The sequence below is a fragment of the Solanum pennellii genome, chromosome 6 (assembly GCF_001406875.1).
Source record: "Solanum pennellii chromosome 6, SPENNV200".
Lineage (NCBI taxonomy): Eukaryota > Viridiplantae > Streptophyta > Magnoliopsida > Solanales > Solanaceae > Solanum > Solanum pennellii.
Window position 1 is genome coordinate 48127131 of NC_028642.1, and position 17297 is coordinate 48144427.

General features: G+C 28.1%; 2 protein-coding genes across 2 annotated transcripts; both read left to right on the forward strand.

Moving 5' to 3' along the window:
- Positions 1-909: 909 nt before the first annotated feature.
- On the forward strand, positions 910-1411 carry LOC107021448 (40S ribosomal protein S25-2). The gene has a single exon (XM_015222117.2). The coding sequence runs from the start codon at positions 981-983 to the stop codon at positions 1305-1307; it is 327 nt and encodes a 108-aa protein (XP_015077603.1). The 5' UTR covers positions 910-980; the 3' UTR covers positions 1308-1411.
- A 13283-nt stretch (positions 1412-14694) lies between these two features.
- Positions 14695-16667, forward strand: LOC107023373 (photosystem II 22 kDa protein, chloroplastic). Its single transcript, XM_015224053.1, has 4 exons — positions 14695-15012; positions 15147-15266; positions 15837-16086; positions 16320-16667. Exons 1-4 carry the CDS (start codon positions 14797-14799, stop codon positions 16562-16564), a joined length of 831 nt encoding a protein of 276 aa, XP_015079539.1. The 5' UTR covers positions 14695-14796; the 3' UTR covers positions 16565-16667.
- Positions 16668-17297: the final 630 nt, after the last annotated feature.

Sequence of the window (17297 nt, forward strand, 5' to 3'; positions counted from 1 at the left end):
TTGATTATTTTATTATTATTTCTATTACTTTCTAATTAACACATTATTTTACATATAATGTCATTTATTAAATATTTAGATATTCATAATTCTTTTTAAATGTAATATGATATTTGAAAAAAATATTTTATTTGATACATACAACGTTCATCCCGAATTAATAGTATTTTATTGTTTTTCTAATTTCCGACAATAATATAATTTGATTTCATTATTCATTTTCACTATAAAGAATACTCAAAATTAAAATGATGAGATGAAAATTTTAATTTGAAAATACAATAATTCAAATACAAGATGACAATATAATACATAATATAATAACTTAAATACAAGATAAAATACAATACATAACATAATAATTAATTCACGATTAAACAAGAATCATGTCGAAAAGATGTTTAACGTGTATTCGGAGTTTTGTAATCACAATTTGCAATTATTGCAGGACCGTCACGTTTTTTGAGAAAGAAAGTGCTACATGATATAATGACTACATGTATTATATTGCACAAGATGATAATTGAGGATGAACATGATCTTAATGCACCGATTCATGATGTCGTAGAGGCTCCAACTCCAACGACAAAAATGGTGGTAGATGTAAATCTCTGGTTTGAACAATTTTCAGCTAGACATAAAAAAAAGGGATAATACCCAATTACCCCCCTAGCCTATACCCAAAATCCCTACGACACACCTTATCTTTGATGAGGTCCTATTACCCCCTCCAACTTTTTTTTTAAGTAATATATTACCCCTTGCGTGCCTACGTGGCAAAAATAATCTGCAAGGTCGATTTGTTTGTTGAACACGCGCCAGGATCCACTTTTTCAGTTTTCGATAAAATGACTTTAATGATATATACTCCTCCTCTCTCACGTCCCACCCCACTCCCTATACCCCATAATTAATAAATCTATATGAGCCCTAGCCTCCGCCACTCCCCATCCCCTTACCCCTAAAAACTTCCGGCGACAATGGCACCTAAGAAGGAAAAGGCTCCTCCACCGTCTTCCAAGCCCGCCAAGTCCGGTGGTGGCAAGCAGAAGAAGAAGAAGTGGAGCAAGGGAAAGCAAAAGGAGAAGGTGAACAACATGGTTTTGTTCGATAAGGGTACATACGACAAGCTTATCACTGAAGCACCCAAGTATAAGCTTATCACTCCTTCCGTCCTCTCTGACCGTTTGAGGATTAGTGGATCCCTTGCCAGGAAGGCAATCAGGGAATTGATGGCTAAAGGTTTGATCAGGATGGTGTCTGCTCATGCTAGCCAGCAGATTTACACCCGAGCTACAAACACCTAAGGCTTTAATATTTAGACTTTGTTGTTTATTAGCCTTCATTTTGTTTGAAAACACTATGTTAAGACAATTTTGTGCTATGAGTTGAAGATTTGTTACTCATTGAATTCTTGGGCTTCCGAAAATTATGTAACCTTTTGCTGAAAAAAAATAAATAAATCTATATGAATAAAGATAATGAGTTTTGTTTCAAATTGTTAATATTGATCTTTTATTATTTTATCATTTGGTTTAATATAATTATCAAGTTCAGAATTAATAATCGACATAAAATAAGAATTAATAATCGACATAAAAAGATGTGAAGAATATATCAAATTTTACTTTACCTTTTCAAATCAAGGAGCTTGAATGATAATGGATGGAGCTTCTTCAAAAATGAAAAACCATAAACATGGGGTTATTTTTTGAAAAGAGGAAGAAGATGCTTTGATAGAAACAATAAAATTTATTTTTGAATTTTTTTTCAAGTTGCTTTGACACGTGGCTCATTTTTATTGGCCATTGTTAGCCAAAAGCTGCACTCACTCTGCACTCACTCCGCACTCACGCGCCCTACATGGGTGAAATCACGATTTTTGCCACGTAGGCACGCAAGGGGTAATATATTACTTAAAAAAAAAAGTTGGAGGGGGTAATAGGACCTCATCAAAGATAAGGTGTGTCGTAGGGATTTTGGGTATAGGCTAGGGGGTAATTGAGTATTATCCCTAAAAAAAAAAAGGTCAAAGATGCTCATTTTCAATTCCTTAATGCATTAATAAAGCATTTATGGGAGCAACGTTGTGTTTCACTTTTATTTGAATTTGTCTATTAATTTGTATATTATGTAATATTTCTTGCAATTTATGTTATTAAAAAATCTAGAATAAATATATATAAATTTTGAAAAAATAAAATATATATCACATGAAAATTAAATAAAGCAAATATTGTGAAAAATAGAGGATTTATATTATGAAATAAGAAAATAAAAATGAAAAGAAATAATAATATAATATTAAGGAGAGAGAAAAAAAATTTATAGAGTAAAATACAGATTTGGGTTGGAATTGCTTGTTTGAAAAATAGAAATCTCTATAATTGGAGGGTAATTAAATATCTAAATTCATAATTCTTTTTAAATATAATATAATATTTTTTTAAGAAAAAAGTCTATTACTATTTAATATATACTACTTTCATCCCGAATTGAAATATCTTAATCTTTTTCTAATTTTAGTCAATAGTAAAATATCATTTTATTATCAATTTTCACTATAAAGAATGCACAAATTAAAATGATAAGATGAAAAATTTAATTTAAAGATACAATACATAACATAATAGCTTAAATGCAATAAAACACAATATAATGCATAACATAATAATTATTTTATCACAACAATATTTATTAATCCGATAGGTCGTTTTCAAATTTAGCTCTATTCGGAAAAAAATTAGGATATGATATGAAAAATTTTGATTTAAACAATTTTTAGCTAGGTGTTTTACCGTTAACCAGAGGTCTCGGCTTCGAGCCCTAGATTTGGACAAAATCATGTTAGGAGCGCGACCCGAATTTAGTTAGACCTCCAATATGGACTCCAGACACCAGGTGAAAAATCAAAAAATAACATTTATGAGAGCAACGTAATAATTTTGAAAGTTGAGTGTTTATGTAATTGTATTTTACTTTTATTTGAATTTGTTCGTTAATCTGTATATTATATAATATTTTCTTGCAATTTATGGTATGTAGAAATTTAAAATAAAATATAATTTTAAATTAAATTTAAAAAAAATTCTATCACATGACAATTATATAAAGTAATTATTTGGGAAAAAGAAAGAAAGAATTTATATTATGAAATCAGAACATAAGAATTAAATAGAATTAATATTATAATATTAGAGAGAGAAAAATATTTTTTTGAAGAGAGTAGAAGAATTGGGTTGAATTTAATTGTCTCGAAAAATAGAGAATCCTATATTTGAAGAGTAAAATAGAGTTTAGGGTTTTTAATTACAATGTTTGTTTTGATTGTTATTTAAATTGTATCATATCATTTAACTCTATCATCAGATAATAATGAAAAAACATATTTTATATAACGATCAATTTAATACAATATGTTATGAAATGATCGATAATAACCATTTTGAAAAACAGTAGAAAGTTGTCAAATACTCTCGCTGCTTACTTTTTTTTTGCCCATTATATTGACATATAACAAAAAATTTGACATAAAAAGTACTCATAACATTAATGTTGTATAGAGTATGAATATAGGTAAAGTATATCTATTATATTCCACTAAACATTAATAAATTTTTCGTTGATAAACTTAATACATTTAATTTTTATTTAATTATTTGCCTCTTTTAGTGTTTTATGTAGTATGTCTCTATTATTATTTTGAAAGGGACAAATTTTCACCAATATTGATATTTATACAATATTCATGTTAGGTGTATGTTTTTAGACTTACAATGCAATACACTGAAATAAGGAGAAAGATAGGGGGAAAATGAGGGAAGCGATTAAAATTTGTTTATAAACTTTATCTATTTGTGAATTACATTAATATATGTATATATATTTGGTGTATCAAATACACGAGTGAGACATGAAATGGAGAGCAATATGGAAGGAAGGCAAGCTAGATTTGTTTATCTGACACATTAAAATGAGAATCAGCTTGGATACAATATATCTATAACAAATGACATATAATTTTGATCTTACATATTTCGAGACACTTATATCACAACACATCAAAATTCAATAAATAGTATTACAAACTAATATGCATTTAAATAATTAACTTCAAAACTAGTGAAATTTCGATAGATTTTCTTTTTAAAAGTTTAGGCGCCCATACGCGAGTGAAGTCATCATTTAAGTGTGCAATAACACGTGCCAAGTTAAAGGGATTTTAACTATTCACTCACAAATTTAAAAGGATTGAGAATGGAAGGGAACTAGAAAATATTTAAAGATTAAATTTTTAAAATCTGATCAAATTTTATGGTAAAATACAAACAAATATTTAAGATAAATATTTAGAGGGCGTTTAAATTGACTCAAAAGTTGGTTAAATCTATTTTTAAGTCAGTTTTTAATTTTTGAAAGTATTTTGACTAATATAAAAAATAATTTAAAATAAGTTCTAAGTGACTTCAAATAAGTTAGGAAGTGTTTGACAATATAAAAAAATAACTTAAAATAACTTTATAATGACTTAAAATAAATCAACCAAAAGTAGGTCTCCTCTTACTTTTAAATTTTTGACTTAAAAGTTACTGCAGTTTGACTTTTCATTTTTAACTTAAAAATCGATCAAATCTACTTTTAAGTCAATTTTTGACTTCTGAAAGTATTTGACAAATATAAAAAAAACTTAAAATAAGTTACGAAGTGTTTGACAAGATAAAAAATGACTTAAAAATAAGTCAAACATGACATAAAATAAATCAGAAACTTAAAGTAAATCTCCCCTACTTTTTATTTTTGACGTAAAAGTATTTTAGTTTGACTTTTTATTATTGACTTAAAATTATTTTTTTTAAGTCAATTCAAACGAGCTCTTAATATCCTATCCATAATATGTCGTCAACTAGTTCAAGTTTAATAAGCTTAATAATATCTCATATGGTCACTCAACTTAGGATAGTACGTTTACTAATTAGAAAGTCACCCAACTTTATTTTCTAACTCGAAAGTCACTTAATTTAGGATAGTTTACTTAGAAAATCACTTAACTATTGATATTTCACCTAGAAAATTACTTAACCAATTTAAACAATTTTCACTAAATTTTATTGAAATCTAAATTTTCTTTTAAGCTAAATTTTTATCAAAAAAAATGTTAAGATACCCATTTTGAGCATTTTGTTGACCCGCCCCACTTAATATGACCCGTTAAAATTATGGTTTTATAATATATATTTTTGAGAATTTTACGTGAAATATATGATATTTGGACATATTATTAATCTTTATGTTAAAGAACCTTTATGAAAATTTCCTTTGTAAATTCTGTGTGTTCTTTCTCATACAAAGGATGCATCGACATGTTATCTAATGTTTATTTCATAATGCATTTTTAAAAATGTAAAACTCTAAATGAGATTCTGAATTAATTGGATTGTGAAGCTATTTATTTTAATTAATTATTAAATTGACTTGCTTTTTAGTTTACTAGAATAAACAAAGTTTATTATATCGTAAAAACTTTAGTTTAAAATAAACTATTTATACATAAAAAAATGAAAAGTCATTGAAATTGATTAGGTGATATTTTTGGTGAAATATTAATAGTTAAGTGACTTTCTAAAGTAACATATCATAAGCCGAGTAACTTTCTAAATAAAGTACTCAAGTTGAATGATTTTTGAGTTAAAAGTAGGTTTGACCAATTTTTAAGACAATTTTTAATTTTGGAAGTGTTTGTCAATATAAAAAATAACTTAAAATAAATTATTAAGTGTCTGACAATGTTAAAAATAACTCAAAATAAGTTTGAAATGACTTGAAATAAGCTAAAAACCAAAAATATGACTACTCTACTTTTTATTTTTTGACTTAAGTCATCTAAATTTAACTTTTTAAGTCAATCCAAACGGGATCTAAGTGAACTATCCTAAGTTTAGTGACTTCTTAAATGAACTATTATAAGTTGAATAACTGTATAAGATACTATATTTGTATTTGGTAAAAAATGAAAATGTTTTATTGAAAATAAGTGAGTTGCGTACTTCTTTTGTTCAATTAATTAGACTCTTTATAGTTTAGTATACAATCAATAACGTATATTATATTTAGGGGTATTTTTAACTATTCGCTCAAAATTTAAAGGTTTGTGAATGAAAGGAAAGTTAAAAATATTTGAATATTAGATTTTTAGAATATAATTGAATCTCATGGTCAAACAAATAATTGAAGATGAATTTTTAAATTTTGTGATTAACCAGTAGCTTAAGCTTAGTAAGATAATAAATGTGTTTGGTATAAAAATATTTAATTCAAAAATAAGTGACTTTCTTACTTCTTTTATTTAATAGAGATTCTTTATAATTTAAGTATGTAATAAATAATGTACAGATTAGGGGTGTTTTTAATTATTCACTCAAAATTTGTTAATTGAAGAGAACTTGAAAATATTTGAAGAATAGATTCTCAAAATCTAATTAAATTTTATGGTCAAAGTCAAACAAATATATAAAGATATATATTCAAAATCTTGTCCAAATTTTTTCATCAAACACTAGCCCAAACTTAATGAGATTGTGAGTGTGTTTGGAACAAATTAAAATGTTTTATTGAAAAATAAGTGAGATTCTTACTTCTTTGGTTTCTTTTTTACTTATTTATTATTCCAAAAATATGATTTCATTTTACTTGTCCCTTTTAATATATCAAGAAGAAAGTCATAGTTTAACCCTGATATTTATTACTTATTTCTGAAGCCATTTTCTCAAGATTTAATACTAAACATCATTTATTGCTTTTAGTATTATTTTTTTCAGTATTTATTTGATGTCTTATCAAAAAACATATTTTTTAAATTTTGTATTGAATCAAATATCATCACATAAAATGAATCAAATGATGTCTTTATACAACAAACACAATGTAAATACTTGAGCAATATTTGTGCATGTGAAGTGTCTTTCTATCTAGCTAACAATGATAGTTACAGACAACTAGCTAAAGTTATATTTTGATCGCATTCAAGCATAAACCTACAATGAAAAAAAATTATGTAATATAATTTGTTAAATTATTTTTTCACATTTTACCTCTGAAAAGTGAAATTTGCAAATTCCAAATATTTCTTTTTTCACATATAGGTAATTTTCATCAAGTTAAATGATCATAAAACTCGATTTTATCATATTTTGAATGTTTATTAGTTTATAAGATATCAACTTATTGATTTTGTGTCTCAAATATATTTTTATTCATATGATATAGGGAGTAGACAAGTTCATCAAGCAAAAAACCTACAAATATAAATCCTTAATTATTTTTCTTACATAATGATTTCGATGGAAAAAAATAGAAATGACTTCTCATGCATAACCATCATCAAACACGAAAAACTAAACTACTAAATGAAAAGCATTCAACATGAAATGTATCATCATTTTTTATCAATGATTTGTAGCACCAATCAAAGCCAAAAAATCCTTTTCAACTTGAATAGAATCACCAAATTCAACTGTTTTTTTAATATTTGCAGTGGCAATTCGAGCCTCCTCTCTAACTTTCTCTCGATGCGACTTGGCTTTCTCTTCTAGCAATTGGGCCTCCCACAACTTCACCTTCTTCTTCATCTCTTTTTTGCCAATCGATTTGCCAGAAATTTGTTGTTGGGCCTTAAAGATCAAATCAGCGTAGCGTATCTTCAACATCGCCGCACGAATCAACTTGTTATCTTTTTCCAACATCTTAACATCAATGATATGGTTATAAATCATCATTATACCTAGAGATCTAATGTGTTGATGAAATAAAAGTGATAAATAAGTACAAAATTAGATGCGTTATATAGAAGAAAATATCGACAGATTTTTCTTGAATTAATAAATTAATTATATAAAAATTGAACAAATATATTGATATGTAGGGAAGTCATTTAATAGTTGTAATCCGAAAACAAACATGAAATCGCCTACTATAAATCCCATGTAGACAAGTCAAAATTCCAAACACAAAGCAATAAAAGACTAGAAAGTAAATATGGGAAAGTAAAAATAGACATATAATAGGTCCATAGCATTAATATGTAGATATGATATAAAATGTACAAAATGAGCTAAAAAGTGATCGAGAAAGATAAAACCGTACAAAATTATCTAATCAACTGGATTGTGCAAGAGCGCCTAAAGTACAGAGAGGAGTATATACAACAAAATTATTTAATCAAAATACAAAAGAAGGAAAGCAACAAATCTCCAAACACTAAGATCTCACTACGATCCAAAGTCTGCAACAGGCGCGGGAGATTCGAAACTCAACGAGGATGGCTCGTACTAGGACTCAATAGAATCAACGAAACAACCCATGGAAGTCGTCTCATTAAATATTGACCCGAGTCAACACATACATAAAGCCACTAAAACGACATAACGCAAAACATCACCAAATCCACATGATCACCTTGAGATCCGAATCAAAGATCGTTCTAGATCAAATTCGACATTTCGGAGTTAACCATGCTAATGATTCTCATATGAGAACGTTTATTGAGAATATTTATTAAAATCAAACATTTTCAAAATTTCACAAATATCTCGCCCAACGGCTCGACCTCACACCAAAGGCCTCGACACCCAAACCAATTATGTTACTAGCTCAAAATGAACCTTTTCGGAACTGACGAAAATCTCATATTTGTTACATATTTTTCGTATGTTGATCAAAGTCAGGATAACCCCAAGGGGTTGTGGGTTTTTTTCTACCAATTGGGGCTCTCCCTTCACCACCCCCATGGGGATGGTCTACAGGGTTCATAACTACTCCTCTTCCTACAGGACGCTTACCTAGCCAACGCTTAGATCCGGCTCTACCCAAACTTTTCTGGTTCACCCCAACATTCCCCAAACTCTTTCAACTTGAAAATTTTCTAAAGATTAATTACATATTCTTCATATGTTGACCAAAGTCAACTCTTTCAACTTAAAAGTTTCCTAAAAGGGTGGAGGTAGGGAGGGGGGACTCAATCAAAACTTTCCCGACCATCTCGAAAAACGTATTACCCATTCCAACACAACACATACACTGCACAAAAGTTGGCAAAATAATAATTTCACAAATATACAAGCAAATGATCATGAGGGTCATTACAATAGTATTTTATTTTATTACCTAGATAAATTAAGTTATATCTTATTTAGTTGCTTTAAATTATAATTAAGTAAATTTGAAACATAAATAAAGTAAATTTTATGAATCTATTGTAAAATCTAATTTGTATTTTAATGTTACATTAAGGGTGTCAAATGGGCGGATCAATTTGAAATTGGGGAGATTATAATGGATTGAAATAAAAATCGAATTGAGTAATAACTCATTCAAATTTACTTTGGGCTCAAATAAGCTTAAAGTTGGGTTGGGTCAAGACCCGCTTAATTTGACCCCGTTGATTTTTCAATAATTTTAACATATTGTTATTTTGATAACAAACAAGATTGAATTTGAACTCTAACAGACAAGAAAATAGTTACAAATAGATAGATAATCCTAGTGGATATAAGATAAATCATAATTCATACATTCAAATAGGAAATATACATTAATCTACTGCAAATAAAGAATCTTGAAACATATTGAAATTGAAGATTAAATTGAGCTCAATTGAAGTGTCATGTCTCGAGCCTACACCCTGAATGCGACCGACACTCGAGAATCATTATTGGTCTCCAATTGAACCCTTAGCTTGGTTGACTACCTAGCAAAGACTAACTCAAGTATATTTAAGCTCTAAAATAGAATTTAAATTCAAAAGTCTCAAAACTTCTCAAAACTCAAACTATCTCAAAATAGTATACTCAAAGCTATCTGAAAATACCCCGAAAACAATAATATTTTGCCAAAATAGTTCAAAGGAAATACTGAAAGAACTCAATACTAACTATCCATGAAACCTTTATAGCTCAACATAGATGTCGGGACAAGATCCACGATGCCTCTAAACTACTAAACTAAAAGACAAGAGTGAAGTCCTCCGAAATGAAAGAAAGGCTCACCAAATTAGCTTTCAAGAAGTGCAAAGTGATATCAACAGAACGTCTATTGATGATCTTGAACACTTTCGAATGACATCACCAAAATGGTAATGTTACACAAACAAATGCAATTTCTCCACAACTCTAAATTAATTGATGCTAGATATTTAACCCACACAACTCTAGAATAATTTGATGCAAGAAATTGAACCCACGGTAAATCATCCCGTCTTTATCCTTTCAGTCTTAAGAATTTCAGGCATATTTTCTTTCAAATTTTGCTACAAAATTCTTTGAGTTTTCTACAGACGTAAATTTTACGTCCCATTTTTCAGGTTGATGTCGTTATTCTATTTAATGTGTTCTCTAATTTTATGGCTGAAATTCATGGGTGATATAAGAAAACTTTCTGGAAATTAAGCTATTTATTCTTATCAATGGGTATGCTAAAGGTTATTTAACATTGCGATTTGGATCCAAAGTAGTACTCTAGCTCTTCATTTTCTCTGTATCACTACAATGTATATGATCTCGAGATTCCTTCGGAAAGATATAGACAATTGTTAGGTCTATAATGATTATGCCCGAAGTACACCAGCTAATTTTGTAATCGGTTCAACATAGTTAGAGCTCTTATTTGCCTCCAGATACCATGCAAATTTTGACACAACAATTATTGAGATGCTTAATTTGCTAGAGGTTCATTTCCTTCAAAACCTTATCTGAAATGATTCAAATACTTTAAATTAAAGATGATCAAGTGCTCTAGTTTCAAGTTAAGAGAGCATGACTGGCTCCCCGTTGGATCAAGCAACTTTGTATAATCTTCTCCTCCCGTCACCGATTGAATCAAGCTATTCATACAATGCGACTTTAGCTATTAGGTTATTGGAATCATTCATCATCAAAGAGGAATGTTGTGTTCCGTTAACTCGAATGAGGAGAATTACAAGCTTGATGGATTTGAACATAGCAGATCCAACTGAATCTTTCAACTGAGAATAAGGAGCTCAAAGAACATTTATAAGGTCAAATGGCAGAGATCTTGAGATCTAGAATATCAAGCCATAACAATGCTAGATCATTACCTAGATTATATTCTTGACTGATATTATGAAATCCAATCATTTTAATTCACCTCATTAATATTACTTTTGAAATGTTGCATCAATGTAAATATTAAATAAAAAAATTGGTGCTTTGCTTAATGCTAAGGTAAATCTCTTTTCATATCATTCCCATTACATACTCCAGACAGGAAAATGTTTTTTTTTTACCTTATAGAATGTCTAATTCTCTTAAATAAACATGTTTCTTTAGTGCTGACTTTCATTCATTTACACAAAAGTAACAACATTACGGAGCAAAATTTTCATTTTTGTATCATTTGGCATTGACAAATAATGTTGAATCACGGCTATAGCATAACATTTTCAATCACATTTTGTAAAAATTTTCATTGTAAAAACAGTGTTATCGAGCACATTGCCCTTTTCCTCTATCTAATAAATCCGATTCTTAATTACTATGGGAGTTTGATGGTGCATGAATTGATATACTTTACTAATAAATGGATTTAATTAATTGTAATTGCAGAGCATGAAATTCAAAATAAAATCTCTACATTCAATATTCAATAGTATTTTCTGCAAATGTCGTATTAACATGCTTTATATTCAGAGTGTATTTTCAAATAATCAAAAAATAACCACTTTGTTGGGCCTGTGATATCACGGGCCATACTCATCTAGTAATATATAGAAGAGTGAAGTGGTAGGACGGCCTAGGGTAAAAATGCAATTTCATTCTAACAAAAATATATTAAGAAATTAAATAATTCTAGAAACATTTTTTTACAAGTGAAAAATGATTAAGGGTAAAAAAGTAATTTCACGCTAACAAAAATCTACCAAGAATGATAAAAAAAAAATTAAATATTCCTAGAAACATCTTTAGTAATTGTTATTACTATTAACTATTTTGTTATTACTTCACTGTCTTTTCTTTTGTGAATTGTTGTTATAAATATTTATTACTCTGTTTTATTTACTTTGGTTTAGTTCTTAATATTTTTTATATTCATTATACTTATCAAAAATGCCTACTTTAAATATATAAATATGAATTAATTATATTCACCTTCATTTTGGTTCTAATTAATATACTTGAAAAGAAACAAGTATGTAAATTAATAATATATATCAGATTGAAATTAAAGAAAAGGATGTTAAAAGTAACTTTACAAATAAAAATGAATAGGATGAAATATTTGTCTTTATGGCAATCAAGAATAATTATATAATTTTATTCTAACAAAAATATACTAAGAGAGATAGCAAGAAAAATAAATAATTGTAGAAATATCTCTCAATATATGAACTAAATGATGATTGAAGCTAAAAATGTAACTTCACTCCAACAAAAATCTAACAAGAGAAGACTAAATAGTTCTAAAAATATCTTTAATCATTCTTATTACTATTAACTCATTTTGTTATTACTTCACTTTTTTTATGTTATGTATCTATTCATTACTCTATTTTACTATTACTTCAATTTAATTTTTAATATTTTTCTATTCATTATACTTACTAAAAATGTCTAATTTAATATAAAAATTAATTAATTTAAAAATACAATTAATTATTGTCACTTTTATTTTGTCTCTAATTAATATACTTGAAAAGAAATAAGTGTGAATATAAATTAATAATATATATTAAATTGAAATTAAAAAAATAAATAAAATTAAGTTTTGATATTTATGTATTTTAAAAGTAGGTCATTATTTTTATTCGTTAAACACCTACAAAATAAATTTTAAAAGTATTCAGAATTGATCTATAGATGAAACAATAGACTCTATCTTCATATAGTTTATGAAAATTGTTAATATATTGAGACTCATAATTTTAATTTATTCTTTTGATGATTTTTAAATAAAATAGAAAAAAAAATATCATTAAATTAATTATTTAATTCGAATACATTGTTTGACACGATGTTAAAATAATCACTGACCCATGTGATATTTTATTATTATTTCTTATCATGTTTATCTGAAAATGTCAAAATATTTTTTCTTTTAAAAAATTAATTAAATTTCTATTGTGTATATATATAATATTGTGATATTAAGCCTGTAAAAAAGTCTTTTATTATATTGGATTCGTATTACGGACTTTAATTAATCTAATATATATATATATATGACTGCGCGTTGGCAAGTGGAAACATTTGGTCCTCACAATTTCCTCCTCCAAGCTGTGGTTCTAAGTTCTGGATATTCCCACAATCGTTGGACCTTCCACATGTCACTAGACACGTGTCATCATCTTTCTCGTCTAGTTTTTTCCTTTTTTATTATAGAGCAAATACTTTCATCGTTTAAAAAAGAACGATCCTATTTTCATTTTAGTATGTTTAAAGAATGATCTCTTTTCTTTTTTGATAACAATTTAACTTAAACTTTTCACGTGACATGTTTAAGACCACAAGATTAAAGAGTATTTTGGTACATGTTACATAACTTTAATTTAGAACCACAAGATTAAAAATCTTATTTCTTTTTTTAAATTTTGTTCCAAGTCAAATTAAATCATTCTTTTTGAAATAGAGAGAGTATTTCTACATAAAATTCATTACATTATTTTTACCATGTGTTTAATGCCCATTTTTGTTAGAATGTGATTACGTGCCTTCATTTTAAATTTGAATTTACCTTTCATATTATCTTCATTTTGTCAGAAACTTTAAAATACATGTGAGTTAAATTAGGTTTAATTTATGGGAATTTCACAATAATCTCATTAGTGTTAAAGAGTTAATTACATCACATCTCTATTTTTTAAAAAAATATAAAAATTCTTAAATTTGATGGAGTCTGGATACTTCCTAAAACGTCTTGATACATTGTGTTTTCGATTTCGTATATATCCCTCAACGTCTCGATTCATCACATTTCGATTTTCGATACATCGCACAAAGTCTTGTATCCGACCGATATATCGCGTAAAGTGATAAGAAAGCGTAAGAATTTTTATAGTTTTTTCAAATGATAGAAAATATCAGAATTATAGTAAAATAAGTTGTGTAGTTAGATAACTTTTTCTAAATTTATTCTAGATATATTGTATTCAAGCATGATCCATATGTATGTGAGATACACTGATCTGTCTCTAACCTCTCTCCGTCTCTCAATTGTCATGTATCTGTATTTAAGAATAAATCCTATATCAAATATACACGTATCGAGTATCAAAATTTACAAGTTGATTCTCTCACTCGCCTCTCTCTCTATATGTATTTGTATTTCATAATATATTTGGTATCAAAGATACATATATCTAGTGTCTTTATATATGCATGTATCTGACTTGAAATCTATTACGATACTATTAATTAACAAGACGATATGTAATTATTAGAGTGGATTAATATTTATGTAATTAAGGTGTGTGCTAATCTATGTTGACATGCTATGAGGACCAAGGACCAACCAAAAACACTATAAGAATAGGGTACATTTTTTATTCACAAACGCATAAAGTACATAGGTAGACGTGGTTGCTCTATAGACTCTCACTTTCTATCCACGATCAGTGATGATAATACAAAAAATCCCTAGCCTTAAAATTAATGGACACCATTCATTTTCTATATAATACCACCATATCTTATAAGAAATTAATTTAAGTGAAATTCTCGTACATCTTCTCTTTTTTTTTTTCAATCAAAAAACTCAAAGGGGAATTTTGAAGTTGTTAAGAATAAGCAAATGGCTCAAACAATGTTGTTAACAGCCAATGCCAAAGTTGATTTAAGGAGTAAAGAATCTTTAGTTGAAAGACTAAAACCTAAGCCTTTGTCTTCTTTATTCTTACCTTCACTTCCTTTGAGATTTTCTTCTTCTACCACTAATGTTTCTTCTTCAAAATTCACTAGTACTACTGTTGCTCTATTCAAGTCAAAAGCTAAAGCTCCTCCCAAAAAGGTAATACTCGCTCGCTCTGTTTCAATTTATTTAATGTAATTTTTAACTGAACACACACGTACGTGTTTTAAAATTATCAAATAAGTGCGACTCAACATGAATAAAATGTTGATAGTGTTGTTAAATATCGACAGGTTGCACCACCAAAGGAAAAGCAAAAGGTGGAGGATGGGATTTTTGGTACCTCAGGAGGAATTGGTTTCACTAAGCAAAATGAGCTATTTGTTGGCCGTGTTGCTATGATTGGTTTTGCTGTGAGTATTAACATTAATTAAGTCCATATTTTTTCTTTCATATCAGATACATTATGAAATACAAATAAATAGCGAGACAAATTGAATCACATCCCAAGGTCAATGTATTAGATAATTGCGGCATAGGGAGACTATTAGTTATTTTCTCCGTTCATTTTATTTGTTATTTTGCGTTTTTCAAAAGTTAAATTGATTAATTTTCAAAATTGAATTAAATTACATTAATTGATATTTAAAACAAAAATTTAGATATTTAAAAACTCTGTGAAAAGTACTATAAATTGCAATTTCTTACATATCAATATGATGAAAAAATATATCGTAAAATGTTAGTCAAAGTTTTTATAATTTGACTATAAAAATAGAAATAATGACAACTAAAAGTGAACGGAAAGAGTACATAATCAAAGGAAATCAATAATTTTTATGTAAATACTCTGTTCATATTAGAGAATTTAGTAGATATGCGTAAATATTTAATTAAAACCAGAAATAAATAAATCTGAGCTTCTTATACGATTAATAATTTTATCAGTTATGTCAATGATGATTGTTAATTTTGATATATAGGCATCTTTGTTGGGAGAAGCAATAACAGGAAAAGGTATTTTGGCACAATTAAATCTTGAAACTGGAATTCCAATCTATGAAGCAGAGCCACTTCTATTGTTCTTCATTCTATTCAATCTTCTTGGAGCCATTGGAGCTTTGGGAGACAGAGGCAAATTTGTTGATGACCCTACCCCTCCTACTGGCCTTGAAAAGGCTGTTATCCCTCCTGGCAAATCCTTCAAATCTGCTTTGGGACTCAGTGAAGGAGGTATTATAACTTTATAAGCTCACTAAAATAAAAATAACTTCAAGCGATATTAAATATTGACATTAGTTAAGTGTCATTAGAACCAATGTCGCTAAAGACTTTAGGGACATATACAAAGAGTGTTAATTGCCGCTAAAAATACTATATTGAATATAGTGATTGATGGTATAAAAGAAAAAACATATTATGTTGTGACGTTGTTTGATTGGATACTGAACTTAAAATAATTGCAGGTCCATTGTTTGGATTCACAAAGGCAAATGAGTTGTTTGTAGGAAGATTGGCACAATTGGGAATTGCATTTTCCATTATAGGTGAAATTATTACAGGGAAAGGAGCATTGGCACAATTGAACTTTGAGACAGGTGTCCCAATCAATGAGATTGAGCCTCTTTTGTTGTTTAACATTGCCTTCTTCTTCTTTGCTGCTATAAATCCTGGTACTGGCAAATTTATCACTGATGAGGAAGAAGATTAGATATAGAGTACTAGCACTTTTTGTGTGTATTACTTATGTGTAGTTCTTCTAATAAGAATTCAAACTTCCTTTAAATTCATTCAAAGTTGTTTGCACTCTCCTTCATCATTTTCTATTTAATTCATTTCAGCGTTTACCTTACTCGCAATTTAAGCCCTAAAATGAAGTTCTTTATGGGATGACATAAAAATTTGGGCAAATTACACATCACATATTTTTAACGTAAAATTATAATTTATTCTTTAAAAAATTATAATTACAAAAATCCTCAAAGCGGATACAATAATATAAGTGTTGATACATTTATCTAATGCGCGAGATACAATAATCTGATACACGAGATACATTTTGTACATGATACATTAATCTGATGCGCGAGATACACTAATCTGATGCGCGAGATACACTAATCTGATGTGCGAGATACATATCATACATGATACATTAATCTGATGCGCGAGATACACTAATATGATGCGCGAGATACATAAATGTGATGCGTGACATATATTAATGTCATGCGCTACAATGAGAGATTTTGAAAATTCATAAAATTTATTAGGAATATGGTAATAAATAAACTAAAAGGTGGAATTTTCATGATTAATCCTTATTAACTTTTATATGACGTGAACTCTTTGAAAACACTTGAACGAGGCTATACACAAAACTTGAGACATTAAATTCTAGGCGTAATACATATATTGGACCCTAAACTTGGCTTCAAATTTTA